At 69.3% G+C, this 12,724-nt stretch overlaps 2 protein-coding genes and 1 long non-coding RNA gene across 7 annotated transcripts; 1 reads left to right on the top strand and 2 right to left on the bottom strand.

Moving 5' to 3' along the window:
* Nucleotides 1–380: 380 nt before the first annotated feature.
* Nucleotides 381–5,793, bottom strand: CRACR2B (calcium release activated channel regulator 2B). Of its 4 annotated transcripts, none has more exons than XM_045821072.1 (10): nt 5,645–5,793; nt 3,502–3,692; nt 3,307–3,418; nt 2,711–2,885; nt 2,122–2,268; nt 1,919–2,009; nt 1,693–1,785; nt 1,352–1,518; nt 1,073–1,144; nt 381–831 (listed from the first exon to the last, which is right to left on the bottom strand). In XM_045821072.1, exons 2-10 carry the CDS (start codon nt 3,664–3,666, stop codon nt 648–650), a joined length of 1,206 nt encoding a protein of 401 aa, XP_045677028.1. In that variant the 5' UTR covers nt 3,667–3,692; nt 5,645–5,793; the 3' UTR covers nt 381–647. The 4 variants fall into 4 exon arrangements, with proteins under 4 accessions (XP_045677028.1, XP_045677027.1, XP_045677026.1 ...); XM_045821071.1 differs by lacking the exon at nt 5,645–5,793 and adding an exon at nt 4,903–5,035; XM_045821070.1 differs by lacking the exon at nt 5,645–5,793 and adding an exon at nt 4,702–4,776.
* Nucleotides 5,309–6,718, top strand: LOC123807339. Its single transcript, XR_006783627.1, has 2 exons — nt 5,309–5,446; nt 6,433–6,718. It is a non-coding gene; the product is annotated as an uncharacterized LOC123807339 (long non-coding RNA).
* On the bottom strand, nt 6,658–12,331 carry PNPLA2 (patatin like phospholipase domain containing 2). 2 transcript variants are annotated; one of them, XM_045821069.1, is made up of 10 exons: nt 12,209–12,331; nt 11,273–11,605; nt 9,431–9,663; nt 9,275–9,340; nt 8,723–8,932; nt 8,347–8,407; nt 8,047–8,217; nt 7,738–7,870; nt 7,453–7,575; nt 6,658–6,826 (listed from the first exon to the last, which is right to left on the bottom strand). In XM_045821069.1, the coding sequence occupies exons 2-10, from the start codon at nt 11,475–11,477 to the stop codon at nt 6,721–6,723; spliced, it is 1,308 nt and encodes a 435-aa protein (XP_045677025.1). In that variant the 5' UTR covers nt 11,478–11,605; nt 12,209–12,331; the 3' UTR covers nt 6,658–6,720. The 2 variants fall into 2 exon arrangements, with proteins under 2 accessions (XP_045677025.1, XP_045677024.1); XM_045821068.1 differs by having other exon boundaries at nt 6,658–7,370; nt 12,209–12,330.
* Nucleotides 12,332–12,724: the final 393 nt, after the last annotated feature.

Genomic DNA, 12,724 nt, shown 5'->3' with positions numbered 1-12,724 from the left:
ATCCTTGCCTGCTCCGGGCCTAGCCCAGGGTGCTCCACACAGGGCCGACCCCTCCCAGGTGGCTTGCCCAGAGCCGTATGAGGACTGACAGGGGGAAGGGATGGTCAGCTGAGTCTGGACTGGGAGGAAGCCCTTCCTGGCACGCCCTGGGGAGACATGGGCCTCGGTCTCCTTGTCCCTGCAGATTATGGGGCTTCAAGGTTTTATGGGCTGCGAGGGCTTGGGGTCTGACCAGAGACACAGGGACACCCACAGGCACAAACAGGGACCTACAGCCCCAGCACTGCAGGGCTGTGGACCTGTGCCATGCATGCACACTGGACACCTGGAGTCTGTGGCCCCCCCACCTCCCTTCACACAGGAGGTCCCAGACGTTGCAGTGCAGTCGGTGGAGTTTATTTGAAGGAGGGGATGGCTTCTGCTGGACAGAGATGGGTTTGACAGCATGGGGACAAGATGAGGACCAGAAAGGTGGCACACGGAACCCTGACCACCCTGGGTTAGTTCCTCCATGTCTGTAGCCAGGCAGGCTGGACATCCCCAGGGGGAGAGCCCACATCCCGGATGGGCAGCTCCAGCCACCATGAGTCACTTCCAAGGGTCGGCTTTTCCAGGTTAACGCCCACTGAGAGTCACATGGGGGCTGGTCATCGGGCACTGGGAAGGTGGCCTGAGCCACGTCTGGGGGGTCGGGTCCAGTTGCTACAGCAGCAGCAGCAGCAGCAGGCAGGCCCCGGCAGGCAGGCGGCGGCCAGAGCCTTCCTGCGGCCACTGCCCAGCTGCTTGGTCTCACAGGCATCCCTCTCGTCTCGCAGCCGCGTGTTCAGCTCCCTGGGGAAGAGAGTCCAAGGGCTCGGGGAGGCCTCAGGAGGCAGCATTTTAGGGTGGGTGATGGGGCCTCAGACCCTCCCTCAGACCAGGAGAGAAGTGTCCAGCTGGGCTGCAGCATGAGGGAGGGAGGACAGACACGAGGAAGGACTTCCTCGCAGTAAGCCAGGCAGCGCTCAGGGACGCCTGGGAGCCCGCAGCTGCACGGGGCCCCTTCCCTCGCGAGACCTCAGCATGGCCGAACCTGAGGAGCTCCAGCTGCCGCAGGAGGCTGACCTTCTCTTTCTGCATGTTCCTCGAGACCGCAACCACCTCTCTGCGGGCAGGAGGTGGTGACCGGGTGCAGGGAGACTCCTGGGGCGCTCCACGACCCCCTAGAGGGTCTTGACCCACGCACGCTCTGGGGGCGGGGCTGGGACTCGGGGAGGAGATGGAAGCGACCCCCACTTCGCAGCGCCCGTTGGTCTCACCCCCTCCTCGGGCCCCGCCCCAAAGGCCCGCCCCAGCCCCATTCCCTGGGCACCGTAGGGCTTGCTCCTGGCGGCTCTGCGCGTCTCCCTCCAGGCGGCGGAGCTGCTGCTGAGCTGCCTCGAGCTGCGCCCGCAGCGCCTCGTTGGCCAGCCACAGCTGGGCGTTCTGCGCCTGCGCCTCCAGCTGCTCCGCGGCCCGGGTCTGTAGCTGTTGCTCCAGCTGGGGGGTCGTGAGGAATAGAGGCTGCAGAGGGGCTCCCTCCTCTCCGCGATGGCGGTTTGCCCCTGAGTCCCCAGAGTTGCCAGGCTGGGGACCCAGGAAATCAGGAAGGGCAGGCAACGGTGGGGATGGGGGCGTGGGCTGGGCCGCTGGGCGCGCGGCCCCGCTGCTCACCTCCCGCTGCCGCAGGCCCGCGCGCTCCAGCTCCTGCTCGCGGCTCTGCAGGTCCAGCTCGAGGCGGCCTCTCCGCTCCTCCCGGGGCAGGTCCTGGGACGCGCGAAGGGGTACCTGAGCCTCCGCAGGCGGCCGAGGGGCAGCGGCCAGGGGTTAGGACCAACCCCGAGGAGGCGGAGCCAGGGAGACGCGCGCGTCTGGGGTTGGGCCCGGGGCGAGCGCCCACCTGACTCCGCAGGCGCTGGCGCTGCTGGCGGAGCTGCTGCTCAGTCTCCTCGTACAGACACCGCACCTCCCTCTCGTGCTCGCTCTCGCGCCTTCGGCGGGGGGCCCAGAGCGAGATGGTCAGCTGCTTCGGACCCACAGGCACTGCAGACCCCGCCCGGCGCCTAGTGCCTTGCGGAGCCCCGCCCAAGCCCCAGGTCTCACCGCCGCAGCGCCTGCTCCAGGCCGTCTCGCTCTCGGGCAGCCTCCTCCAGGCAGGCGGACGCTCGAATCAGAACGTCCTCGAAGTACCCCAGCAGCTCCGGCCGCTCATGCTGCAGCCGGGTCCAGAGCGTCCGCGCCGCCCGCTGCCTGCAAGGGTGGGCAGGGGCTGAAGCCAGAGTGGGGTCGCCTCCCTGAGGGCGACCTCCGCAGCCTCAGACAAGCCAGGCGCCAGGCGCGTTGGCCGCTTGCGGGGCCTCCCTCATGGGGTGCTTTCGCCCCAGCCAGGGCTCAGTGTCTGTGCGCAGCTGGCGTGGCAGCGAGGGGTCCTGTGCACCGGGGTCGTGGCCTGTGTACCAGGCAGTGTGTGTGGCACAACCCCTCCTCCCTGCAGCCGGGACTGCGGCCTCCTAAAATGCAAATCCCGCGGGAAATCACGCCCGGCTCCGTCCAGGGAGTGGCAGAGCTGAGAGGGAACGGCAAGGCCAGAGCCGTGCTGGGGACCCTGCTCAAGGCCAGAGCAGACACACGGGCAAAGTGGACAGACAGCAGCCAGGAGAGGGACCTGGGGAAAGGACCAGCAGGGACTCACTCGCTCAGGACCCGGGCCACCCCGAGCTGCTCCAGTGCAGAGAAGAATCTCTCCTCCTCCTCCTCCTCCAGGGAGCCCCCGGTGCCTTGCACCTCTGACCAGCCCGACTCAAAGGTTTCCTCAGAAGCCAGAGAGGGCAGTGCGCCCTGGGCCGACTCCACCCCCACAAACTTCCCTGTGGACGTGGGGGAGAGAGAGAGAGATTATCAGGCTGTGGGTTCCCACCCGAGCTCAGCCTCCACTGGCCTCCCCCTGCAACACACCCACGTATCCTGCCCTTTCTCTGAGCCCAGTTTCCTGTTTTTCTTCCTTATTCTGGTTTGGTTCTAGGCCTGGGAATGGGAGGTGACAGCCGGACTCAGGCCAGAACGGACAGCTGGCTCCCAGCCAGCCGCACCTGGCTCCGGCCTGGGAGCAGCCGGGGGGCTTTCTGGCAGCCTTGCCGTGGAGCCTGGGCACACGGACATCAGTGCCTGTTCGGGGGGGAGGAGCCCCAGCTGCGGTCCGGGGGGGCTGTGGGCCCCACAGAGCCCCACGTGTGCCAGGGGAGGGTCACCGGGCGAGGGGCAGGGTGGGGGGACAAGGGAGGGGCTCACCCAGGCCGAGGCAGAACTCTCGGGCAGTGAGGAAACCCGTGTGTGCCTGGTCCAGACTCTCGAACACAGCCTCCAGCTGCTCCGGCGTGAGGAGCAGGTCACTCTGCAAGCCCTGGCCGGACAACGGTGCCGGGCTGAGAAGCTGAGGTCCGCCCCGGGCCGGCCGCGCCTGGGGCTGGGGACTCACTCACTCACCTGCAGGTCATGCCGGGTGATGAAACCCTTGGCCTCCTTGTCACACAGCAGGAACAGCTCCTGGGCCTGAGCCAGCACGGCCGCCCGTGGCCCCGGGGAGCCCCCGTCCTCCTCCCCCTCGTCCTCCTGGGCCCCCCCAGCCCTGGGCTCCCCAGGGCTGGCCATGAAAGCGGGGGCTCAGCCGGTGGGTGCTGTAAAGCCAAGGAGGAGTCGGAGGCTGAGCAGAGCTCAGACAAATGAGGAGGGGGAGGCAGAGAGAGGGCGAGGGCTGAGCTGGAGCCGTGAAGACCCCGGGTCGAGCAGAGGAAGCTGGGAGAAGGCAGGGTGCAGGTCCAGAGAGGAGAGGCTGCTGGGGTGGGGGGCCGGCACACTGGGCCGTGGCGCTGCAGGCGCGGGGTGTGGCGGGGGAGGGGGGATGCGGACTCAGGGCCCCCAGGGAGCTCGAGGCTGCGGGCCCAGGAGGGAGGCCGGGAGAGGACTGGCTGGGGAGAGAGGCGACCTCAGTTTGGGGGCAGCTACAGAAGATCTTGCGGTGGACAGTGGAGAGGGGAGCTGCTGCAGAGCGAGGGCAGAGAGCCTGGGTGAGGGGGGCGGTCCCTGGGGAGGAGCTGAAGAGGTCCTCAAGTCGGGGACCAGGGCTGCGGGGCCGGACCTGGGGGGGCACTCGGCCCACCCTGCCTGACCCTGCGCCCCTGCCACCCAGCCTGGGCCTCCGGCCCCCGGCCCTTCCAGCTGGCGGGCTGAGTAAGCTCCTCCCTCCCGGCCACGGCCCCTCCCACCGCGGGGCGCCAGGGCCCCTGGGGTGCAGGTGCAGGGTCCTGGCGGCCTGGGACAGGGTGCCTTCCATGGCCCTTGTCAGGAATACCCCAGATTCCAGGCTGAGCGGCCCCACCCACAGACGGGCCCCTCCGCGGCCCGGAACTCCGCCGGCGCCCTCCCCGCCGAGGCGCCCCGCCCCCTTATCAGAGGCACCTGTCGTCGCGCCCCGCCCCGGTCCCGGATTTCCCACCGCCACCCCCCGGCGCGGCGCACCCCTCCCCCCACACCCGGGTGGGACGTCCTCCCCCTCGGCTGAGAGCGGCGGTTCTCAGCCCGCCCTGCGCCCGGGGAACGGAGAACAGCGCTCCGAGGAGGGCAGGTCTGAGGGGGGGCGGCAGGACCCCGGGCCAGGGACCTCTGCCCGCTTCGTGGTCGCCTCACCCGGGCGGCGCGCCGCCGGCGGCTCGCGGGCTCCCCGGGACCAGAGGTCCATCCCAGCGGAAGCGGCGCCGCGACCGGACGCGGGAAGCGAGGAGGAAGAGCCAGGCGCGCCCCGCCCCGAGGGTCCCTAGAGTCCCTGACCGCCACGCGCCCGGGTCGGCGCTCCCTGCGGGAGGGCGGCGGGGCCCGCCTGGAGCCTACCTGCGAGCTGCGCCGCGGCCGCACCTGCCGCGCACCTGGCCTCTCCTCCCGGAAAGGCAGACACGGCGGGGGGCGCGGGGCGAATCTGCTGCTGCTGCCGCCCTGCAGGCACCGAGACCCCGGCGTGGGCCGGCCCCGGGCGGGGCGCCGCGGCTGCTATCGCCCTGTCCCCGCCTCTCGGCGCGTCCCGGGCAGCCCGGCTCCAGCCTCACTCCCCACCCACCCTGGACCTGGCGGTCGTTTCTCTGTCCCGGCAGAGCCCCCGCGCACGGTGGCGCGGGCAGGACCCGGGTACCTGGGGGCCTTTCCTGAGCAGGGCCAAGGTGAGGAGCGGGCACTGTCCTGAGGATCACAACTCAAGGCGCCAGAAAGCGGGCGTAGGAAAACGCCAGGCAGAAAGCAGACCAAAGCCCTCCCAGTGGTTACCTCCGGGAGCTCTCCTTCCCTCCCCGGGCTCCCCCGTCTGGCTCCCCGTGTTTACACAGACACACGCAGCAACTAGGGAACGACACTGAACGGCACCGAGGCCTGTGCACATGTGAGGGTGAGTGATGGTGGGGGCGGGGGTCCTCACTTCCACCGGCGATCCAGTCGGGGTACAGCCCTGACTGGGGTCCCCCTGGGGCAGGGCTGAGGGAAGGAGCTGGGTGGAGTCTGCGTGCGCCCTTCCCGCTAGGGGAGACTTCAGCCTCCTACCCAGGCCCCCCCACCCGCCGTGGCCCCAGCCTGGCCCTGCACCCACCTGGAGGGCCTGGCCTCACTGGGGGGGCCCTGGCAGTGCCGGGGGCTGGAGGCCCCTGCTTCTCCAGGGGCCTGGGATCCTGCTGAACCAGAACAGGTCGGGCGATAGGACGAGACCTTGAGACCAGGAGGGGGGCGGCCCCTGGCACACAGGCGCACCGGGGACCTGCCCGGCCGGCTCGCCCAGTCCTGCCACCAACCGTTATTGTTGGCTGGGGGCTGCCACCGCAGCCGCCCCACACCCAGGCAGGGCGGGGGGAGGCAGGTGGGGCCCAAGTGGGCGAGACTAAGGGTTCTGCGCAGCTCGCCAGGCGCCCGGCTGATCCAGCACCCCCCACACGCTGGGCCCTTTCGGTCACCAAGGAGGCCTGGCCAAACTCCCCGACGGCCGGGGGCAGAGGACACTTTCCGGAAACAATGTCTCCCCCAGAACATGGTCCAGCCCCCTTCAGCTCAGGCTGGCCTTCGTGTCCGAGACCGTTCCCACGCACTGGGAGGAGACGGGGCACCCTGTGGGCCCCGAGGGGGGCGGGAACAAGGACTCGGGTGCATCTGGCCAGTGTGGTTTGCGGTGGGGTGGCCAGGGGAGGCCCGGCAGCTCACACGGGCCCTCGGGCCGAGCGCCCCAAGTGCAGCAGGCCCCGTGCTCCCCCGGGAACAGCGCCCTCCACAGCTCGGAGAGCAGCCCCCTGCCGTGTGTCACCTCAAGCCCAGGTGCGGGCGCCACCTTCTGTAAACAGGCCTTTGTTTTTTATTCAGCAAGGACCTTGGTCCCATGTGTTTCTGCAGGCCGTTGGAAAGCTGCACCCAAGGATCAGCCAGCCAGCCGGCCTCAGTGCCAATGTAGGTGTCCCGGCCCAACGACGGTGCTGCAGCCCGGGAGGCCCACGGGCGCCTTTGGGGGGGCCCAGGCCTGAATGCTGGGCTCAAGGGGACGGGACCTCTGGGAGCCCGGACCTGAAGATGTGCCGACACTGGTCGGCCAGAGGGGGTCACATACGAGGAGGACGCAAGGGCTGAGCATGGCGTTTATTACATCTGCTTCAGGAAAAATAAATAACGCTTCGCACACCTTCTTCAGTAAAACGTGAAAACCGCAGCGGGAGGAGCAGCTACAAAGACCCCAGGAGCAGTAACTGTGACCACTGACCACCGCCGGGCCCGGGCCCTGCCCGCCGTGGGCCTGGGAGGGGGAGATTAAGGCACAGGTGAGGGCCCCTCTGCGGGGTGCTCCACACCCCTGCGGACTCAGTGCAGCTAGTGAGTGGTTGCTGCAGGTGCTGACAGCAAAGCCCCCCTCACAGCCCCGAGGGTCCCCATCCCTCACTCCACCGGCAATGCAGAGAGGCCAGGGAGCGGGAGGATCCCAGCTGGCCCCAGGGCCCCGCCTCCCGCGCGGGGAAGCTGGGGGGCTCGGCCCTCAGCACTAGGACCCAGGGGGCTGGGAAGGCGCTCAGCAAGGGGGCAAGCCGGGAGGGTGCTGCTGCGCGGGCGCAGGGCTGGGACCGGTGGGCGGGCGCATGCGCAGCGCATCCGGCGGGAAGGCCACGTTGGTGCAGAAGAGGCCCAGCAGCAGCTGGCGCTGGCACTCCTCCCACTTGGCCAGCGCGTCTGCCAGGGAGAGGTTGTTGCGCATCCAGCCGGGCAGCGCCTCGCAGTAGGCAGCACAGGACAGCGGCACGGAGGGCAGCGACTGGGCGCGGCGCAGCTCCATCTGCTCCGACAGCCTGCGGGCCGGGGCGCGGGCTTTAGTGCGGGGCCCGCTGGGGTGAGGCTGGGACCCCGCGAGTGCGGCCCTTGGGGGCTCACCTGGAGGGCAGGTGGCTGCCCAGCTTCCGCTTGGCACGCATCATCAGGTACTGGCAGATGCTCCCTGTCTGCTCCTTCATCCACCGGATGTCCTCCGGGACGTCGGGCAGCCACTCCAGCAGGCTGGGGCGGCAGGCACGCCCTCAGGGCCAGGGCCCACCCCGTGCACACGTCCCCGCATCCCCACGGCCCCGCCCCCCACCGCTCTCTCTGCCCCGGGGGACCGGCCCTCAGGGATGATCCCGAAGTCGGGCGGAGCTCCCTGCCCGCCTCCCCCGCCCGTACCGGATGGTGAAGGACACGGCGCTCTCCAGGGGCAGCGTGTACGGCACCATCATAGCCGTGGCCAGACGCACGGGCAGCATGTTGGACAGTGTGGTCAGCAGGTCCTTGGGCTCCACGCAGGCCTCCAGCAGCGCTGTGGGCGGGGTGCAGAAGGGAGGCTGACCGACGCTGGGGGAGGGTCCCCTCACAGGTCGGCCCCGCCCTCACACAGGGCCTGGGGCCGAGCGCCCCAAGGGGCGCAGGCCCTGCACTCCCTCGGGCACCTCTTGGGAACAGCCCGGAGGGCAACCATGCACCCCCTCCACGCACCCTCATTGAGCCGGGCAGGCAGATGTTCCAGGATGGGGTCCTCCCCAGGTGGCTGCAGGTGGCCCACTACTCGAGCCCGTTCCACCACCACCTCGCCCTCGTCCCCGTCCTGGTGGACAGCGGGGCGGGCAGAGGGCAGTGCCAGCAGGGGGTTGGGCCGGTTCAGGAGGCCTGGGTGGAGAAGACCAAACGCCAGTGGTCAGCCCAGCCGAGGGAAGGGTGGCGATGCAGAGCCCCGCCCCCACCCCCACGGGGGAGGCGGGGCCTAGCCCGCACGCACGCACGCACGCACGCACGCACCGTTTCTCCGCAGGAAGCGCAGGCCATCCCGGTAGCCCTGCTTGCACATCTCCCGCAGCACCTGGGCAGGGGCGTGGACGTGTGGGAGCTGAGAGGCAGACCCGCGCCCTGCTCTGCCCGGGTCCCTGGCGTCGCTGCCATCCCCACCCCTGCCCAGCACTAAGCCGACAGACCCAGGACAAACCCAGGCTGCGCGGAGGCCGGAGACACTGCCTCCAGGGGAACAGGTCATGCCGGCCACAGGCTTCTCCCCAGTCCTCAGCAGAGCTTGTCCGGACCCCCACCCCACCCCTGTCACCTGGAGCGGTCAGGTGGGCGGCTCTCCCCCCAGTGGCCGGAGAGGCTGCGGGGGCCCCGGCCCCCCAGCGGGGCTCACCAGGGGCTCGGGCGGGAACAGGGCCTTGGAGAGGCGGTAGAGGTTGCGCAGGTTGAACTGGATGCTCGTGTTGGTCACCCGGAGCTCGTGGATGCTGGTGGAGCTGTCCTGCGGGCAGATGTCACTCTCGCCCGAGAAGGGGGACACCGTGATGGTGTTCTTCAGCTCGTAGAGCGGCAGGTTGTCTGAGATGCCCCCATCCACGTAGCGCTGAGGCGGCAGGGACACACGGTCACGTGGCAAGAGAACTGCAGGGTGAGCGGGCCCCCCAAGGGGGCCCCACCCAGTGGCTGTTTCGTTTGGGTCTTTTACCCACTAGGCACTGGACACAAGCCCGCCTGGGCGCTGAGAGAGAGCCAGACGGGGGGGGGGGGGTGCCGCTACAGGAAGTGTACATGGCCACAGGGCTGGCCTGCCTGTTGAGTAACTCTGGGGGAGGTGAGGCAACAGGCAGCGGCAGGAGCAAGGGGCAGGGGGACAGACGGCTTCCGCCACCCCTGTCCCACAGCTCACGGCAGGCGCCCAGGAAAGGTGCCCGGGGGTGCTACTCACCACGCCGCGGAAGGTGGGGGGGATGAGGCCACAGTACACGGGGATGAAGGTGCTGCAGACGTTGGCCTGGGGTGCAGGGGCAGAGTGGGGGTGAGCGGGGGGTGAGCGGGGCTCCCGGGCGCAGCTGCGCCCCCGCGCGACCCCACCAGAGCCCACCTGGATGAGCTCCTCCTTGGAGCTGAACTGGTATATGATGACATTCTTGCCGTCGGAGACGCGGGTCAGGGAGATGCCCAGCCGCCCGCTGGCGCGCTCGTGGCTGTCAGCCGGCAGGGTTTTCACCAGGCAGCCCCGGATGGTCTTCACCAGGTTGAAGGAGGGGTGCAGCGGGCCCAGGAACCGCTTCCGGGCTTCCTTGGACACCTCAATGATGTTGGCCCCGGCCTCGCCTGGGGGAGTCAGGGCCAAGGGTCAGGGGCCAGCAGTCCTGGGACCCTGCAGCCACCTGCCCAGGGTCCCAGGGCACAGGGACTCACGGCACCCCACGCACCCCACCCTGGAGGAATCTCAGTGTCTACTGCAGGGCGGGGGGCTGGCTCACAATTGGGACTTTCGCCACCTGCGCCTAGAGAGAGGCAGGCCGCCACCCCTGGGACAGCGGACAGCAGACAGTGGGGCTGGCCAGCTGGGGCCAGGCCTGCCCTCTGCCCGGTGTTTCCCAACAGTCCGCTCTGACCCATGAGTCACCAGACCGGGCCTCTCGTGGCACTCAGCCCGGGGGGGGGCCCACAGAGGCTCAACTCTGACCGGCCTCAGCCTTTACCCACTTGGCCAGATCCAGACCCGCACGGCCCAGCGAGGCCCAGGGGTCCCACGGGCCCGGCGGCGGCGTTATGAGGCTGGAAACAGTGGGGTCCCGCACTCCGGGAAAGCACAGCTGTGTCCCACTGCCCAGGTCAGGAGTGGGCAACGCAGGGCCAGCACCTGCCGCGCTGGGGGGGCTCCAGCCGCCCAAGACCACACCCGAGAAAGAGGTTTCTCGGGGGAGGGGTGGGGCAGGTGCTGCGGAGCCACGTCCCCCCCAGGTACCAGAGACCTAGGTGTGTCCCGAGGTCGCATGGGGACTGAGGGCACCTGAGGGGCCAGGGTCAGGCCCACAGCAGTGGGTCCCCCTTCCCAAGAATTAGGGCCAAGCTCCGACCTGACCCTCTCAGGGCAAAGTCACAGGAAGGAGGCAGGGACACCCCTGCACTGGCTCCTGCTGGGAGGGACACTGATGACCCCTCTGTCACCTTGGCTGCCATCGGAGGCTGGGGGCTGGGCAGCACTGGATCCCAGGATCCCTGAGTACTCTCTGTGCCGTAAACAGCTTGCAGGCCCGCAGGGGGCGAGTGGGAGCAGAGGCTCCTTCCCTACACGCAGACGCTGCTCTCCGACTACCTACCGGCTGGAGAGAAACACGTGCCGCCCCGTGGGAGGGGCCAAAACGGAGGTGGGGGGCACAGCTGGGGACCCGAGCTCGCAGGGAGTGGTGTGCGAGGAGCGAGAGGGTCGGAGAGAGTGGGAGAGGGCTTGCCATGCTCAGGCCTGACCTGCCTGACTCCTGCTCCGGGGCCCTCCGGAAGCATCAGTTCACGCCGCCCAGACGTGCTCTGAGAGGCCGCCCTCAAGTCAGGCCCCGAGGCCACGGCAGCCGGGAATGCCATAGCCCCAGGACACGGTGACCGCTAGCACCTAGTCCAGGCACCACGCCCGGGATGGGCGAAGGGTCAGTTTAGGTCCCTCCCCCTAGTCTTACCGTCCCGCCCAGGAGTTAGTTTCTCTTTCCAATGAAAAAGCGCCTGGTTCCCCTGCCCGCCCCCAACTTCTGCTCCAGAGCAGCCTCGGGCCCCAGAAGCACGCCGGGCCAGGGTAGCCTGGGAGCAAAACAAGCTAGGCCCCGCCCCCGCCCCCGGGCCCAGGGCAGCGCCCAGGGTCTGGGTCCGGCTTCCTCGCCCCGGACCGAGGGGCGTTGTGCGCATGAACCTCCGCCCGGCCCCGCCCGCAGGCCTCGCTCACCCAAGCAGGCCCCAGTGACCAGCGCCGTGGCCGTGAGCGCCCCGGCCGAGGCGCCGTAGATGTGAGTGGCGTTGGCTACCAGGAAGGGCGCGTGTTCGCGGAGGCAGGAGGCCACGCCAATGTGGTAGACGCCGAGGAAACCACATCCCGCGAACGAGATGTTCCAAGTCGTCTCCCGGGGGAACGTCGCTTCCTTGGGAAACATCGCGACGGCCCGGTGGCCGGAGCTTCACGGCGGCCGGCCTCGCTGTGCGCTGTTTGTTCACCGCTCGCTCTGGTCGGCTGCCCCTCAGCGGTCTCCCTCGCTCCGGGTCTCCGCCGGTGGCGGCAACGCTGCTCCAAGCAGCAAAGACGGTGTTTTTAGAAGTCGGTGGGCGGGGCCGGCGTGGGGCGGGGCCAGCACGCGCGGCCCAATAGGGGCGCGCGGGGGAACGGCTGTGCCCTGCCCCCGAAGTCCCCGCCCCCAGGCCTGGGACCACTTCCACCGCTGTGGGGTCCGCTGGGCCCCGAACCGCAGACACCGGCGACCTGGCCAACGACAGCGGCCAGGCCCCTGGCCTCCTGCCGCTCCCCAGCCCCCCATCGTGGGCGGCGGGAGGGGATACACAGTGGCCCAAGCGTGTTGTTGGGAGCAGCGAGCTCAGGCCCAGGCACCCTGGAGTTTGGGAGCCTGGGCGCCTCCTACAAACCTGGCACTCGCCAGGGAGGGCCTTGGTGTTTGGGCAGCCGCCGACTCCTCCCTCGTGGTCCGTCTACAGCACCCACTCCCCAGACCAGGGACTCCCAGGACCCACCACTCGTCCACAGACCGACCCATAAACATCCAGGGCCGATGCGAATCACAACTAAGCTAACACCAGCTCCGCGGCCCCTACCTGCAGCCCGCGCCCCAGCCCTGTCCCCACACGCGCGGCCCCCCCGCACCTGGGCACTAACCTGGGTTCTACCTGCGTCCTACACCGGCTCCTCAGGCTGTGCTGTCTATTTGGGTATGACTCAGACCCTGCCCCACCCCTAATTGCCCCAGCAGGTGGAGCCCTGGGTGATGTCACGCTCCACCCCTGTTCCGCATTCTTTCCGACGTGTGTGGAGCAGGCCTGGCCTGGTCGGGGTCCGGCGCCCTCCTTACACCTCACGCCCGGGCTCTTCCGTGTTGGGGCCCAGGGGAGGCTGCGCGTGCCTATCTCCTCGGAGCAGTCCCTCCCCGAGTGGGGCCTCAGCTCAGGGCACAGCTGGTGCTGGGGCTGCAGCCTCCGCCCAGCCCAGGGCCAGGCCCCGAAGTCAGAGCAGGGCCTCCCCAGGACGTGGCCATTTGGGGTCAGGCTGTCCAGTCCTCAGCCAGTTCCGAGGTACCCGCCCACACTAAGCACAGGGCAGAGCAGTGAACAGTCAACCCAGCCCCAGACCTACTGGGGAAGGAGGGGAGCAGATGTTTCCATAAATTCGAAATGA

The sequence above is a fragment of the Phyllostomus hastatus genome, unplaced genomic scaffold, assembly GCF_019186645.2.
Source record: "Phyllostomus hastatus isolate PE091 unplaced genomic scaffold, TTU_PhHast_1.1 phas_scaffold_443, whole genome shotgun sequence".
Lineage (NCBI taxonomy): Eukaryota > Metazoa > Chordata > Mammalia > Chiroptera > Phyllostomidae > Phyllostomus > Phyllostomus hastatus.
Note: the sequence above shows the minus strand (reverse complement) of the source record. Positions and strands in the feature narration are given on the sequence as shown.

Bases quoted from the DNA above. Each gene is read 5' to 3' on its own strand.
- CRACR2B (XM_045821072.1), bottom strand. From the start codon at position 3,666: ATGGCCAGCCCTGGGGAGCCCAGGGCTGGGGGGGCCCAGGAGGACGAG. The intron at 1,786-1,918 runs GTGGGCGCTCGC...CGCGCGTCCCAG, and splicing joins GCCAGCGCCTGCGGAGTCAG to GACCTGCCCCGGGAGGAGCG. The intron at 1,145-1,351 runs GTGCCCAGGGAA...TCCTGCCCGCAG, and splicing joins CGCCAGGAGCAAGCCCTACG to AGAGGTGGTTGCGGTCTCGA.
- PNPLA2 (XM_045821068.1), bottom strand. From the start codon at position 11,477: ATGTTTCCCAAGGAAGCGACGTTCCCCCGGGAGACGACTTGGAACATC. The intron at 8,933-9,274 runs GTGAGTAGCACC...CTGCCGCCTCAG, and splicing joins CCCCCACCTTCCGCGGCGTG to CGCTACGTGGATGGGGGCAT. The intron at 7,371-7,452 runs GTGAGCCCCCAA...CCCGGCCCGCAG, and splicing joins GGCAGCCACCTGCCCTCCAG to GCTGTCGGAGCAGATGGAGC.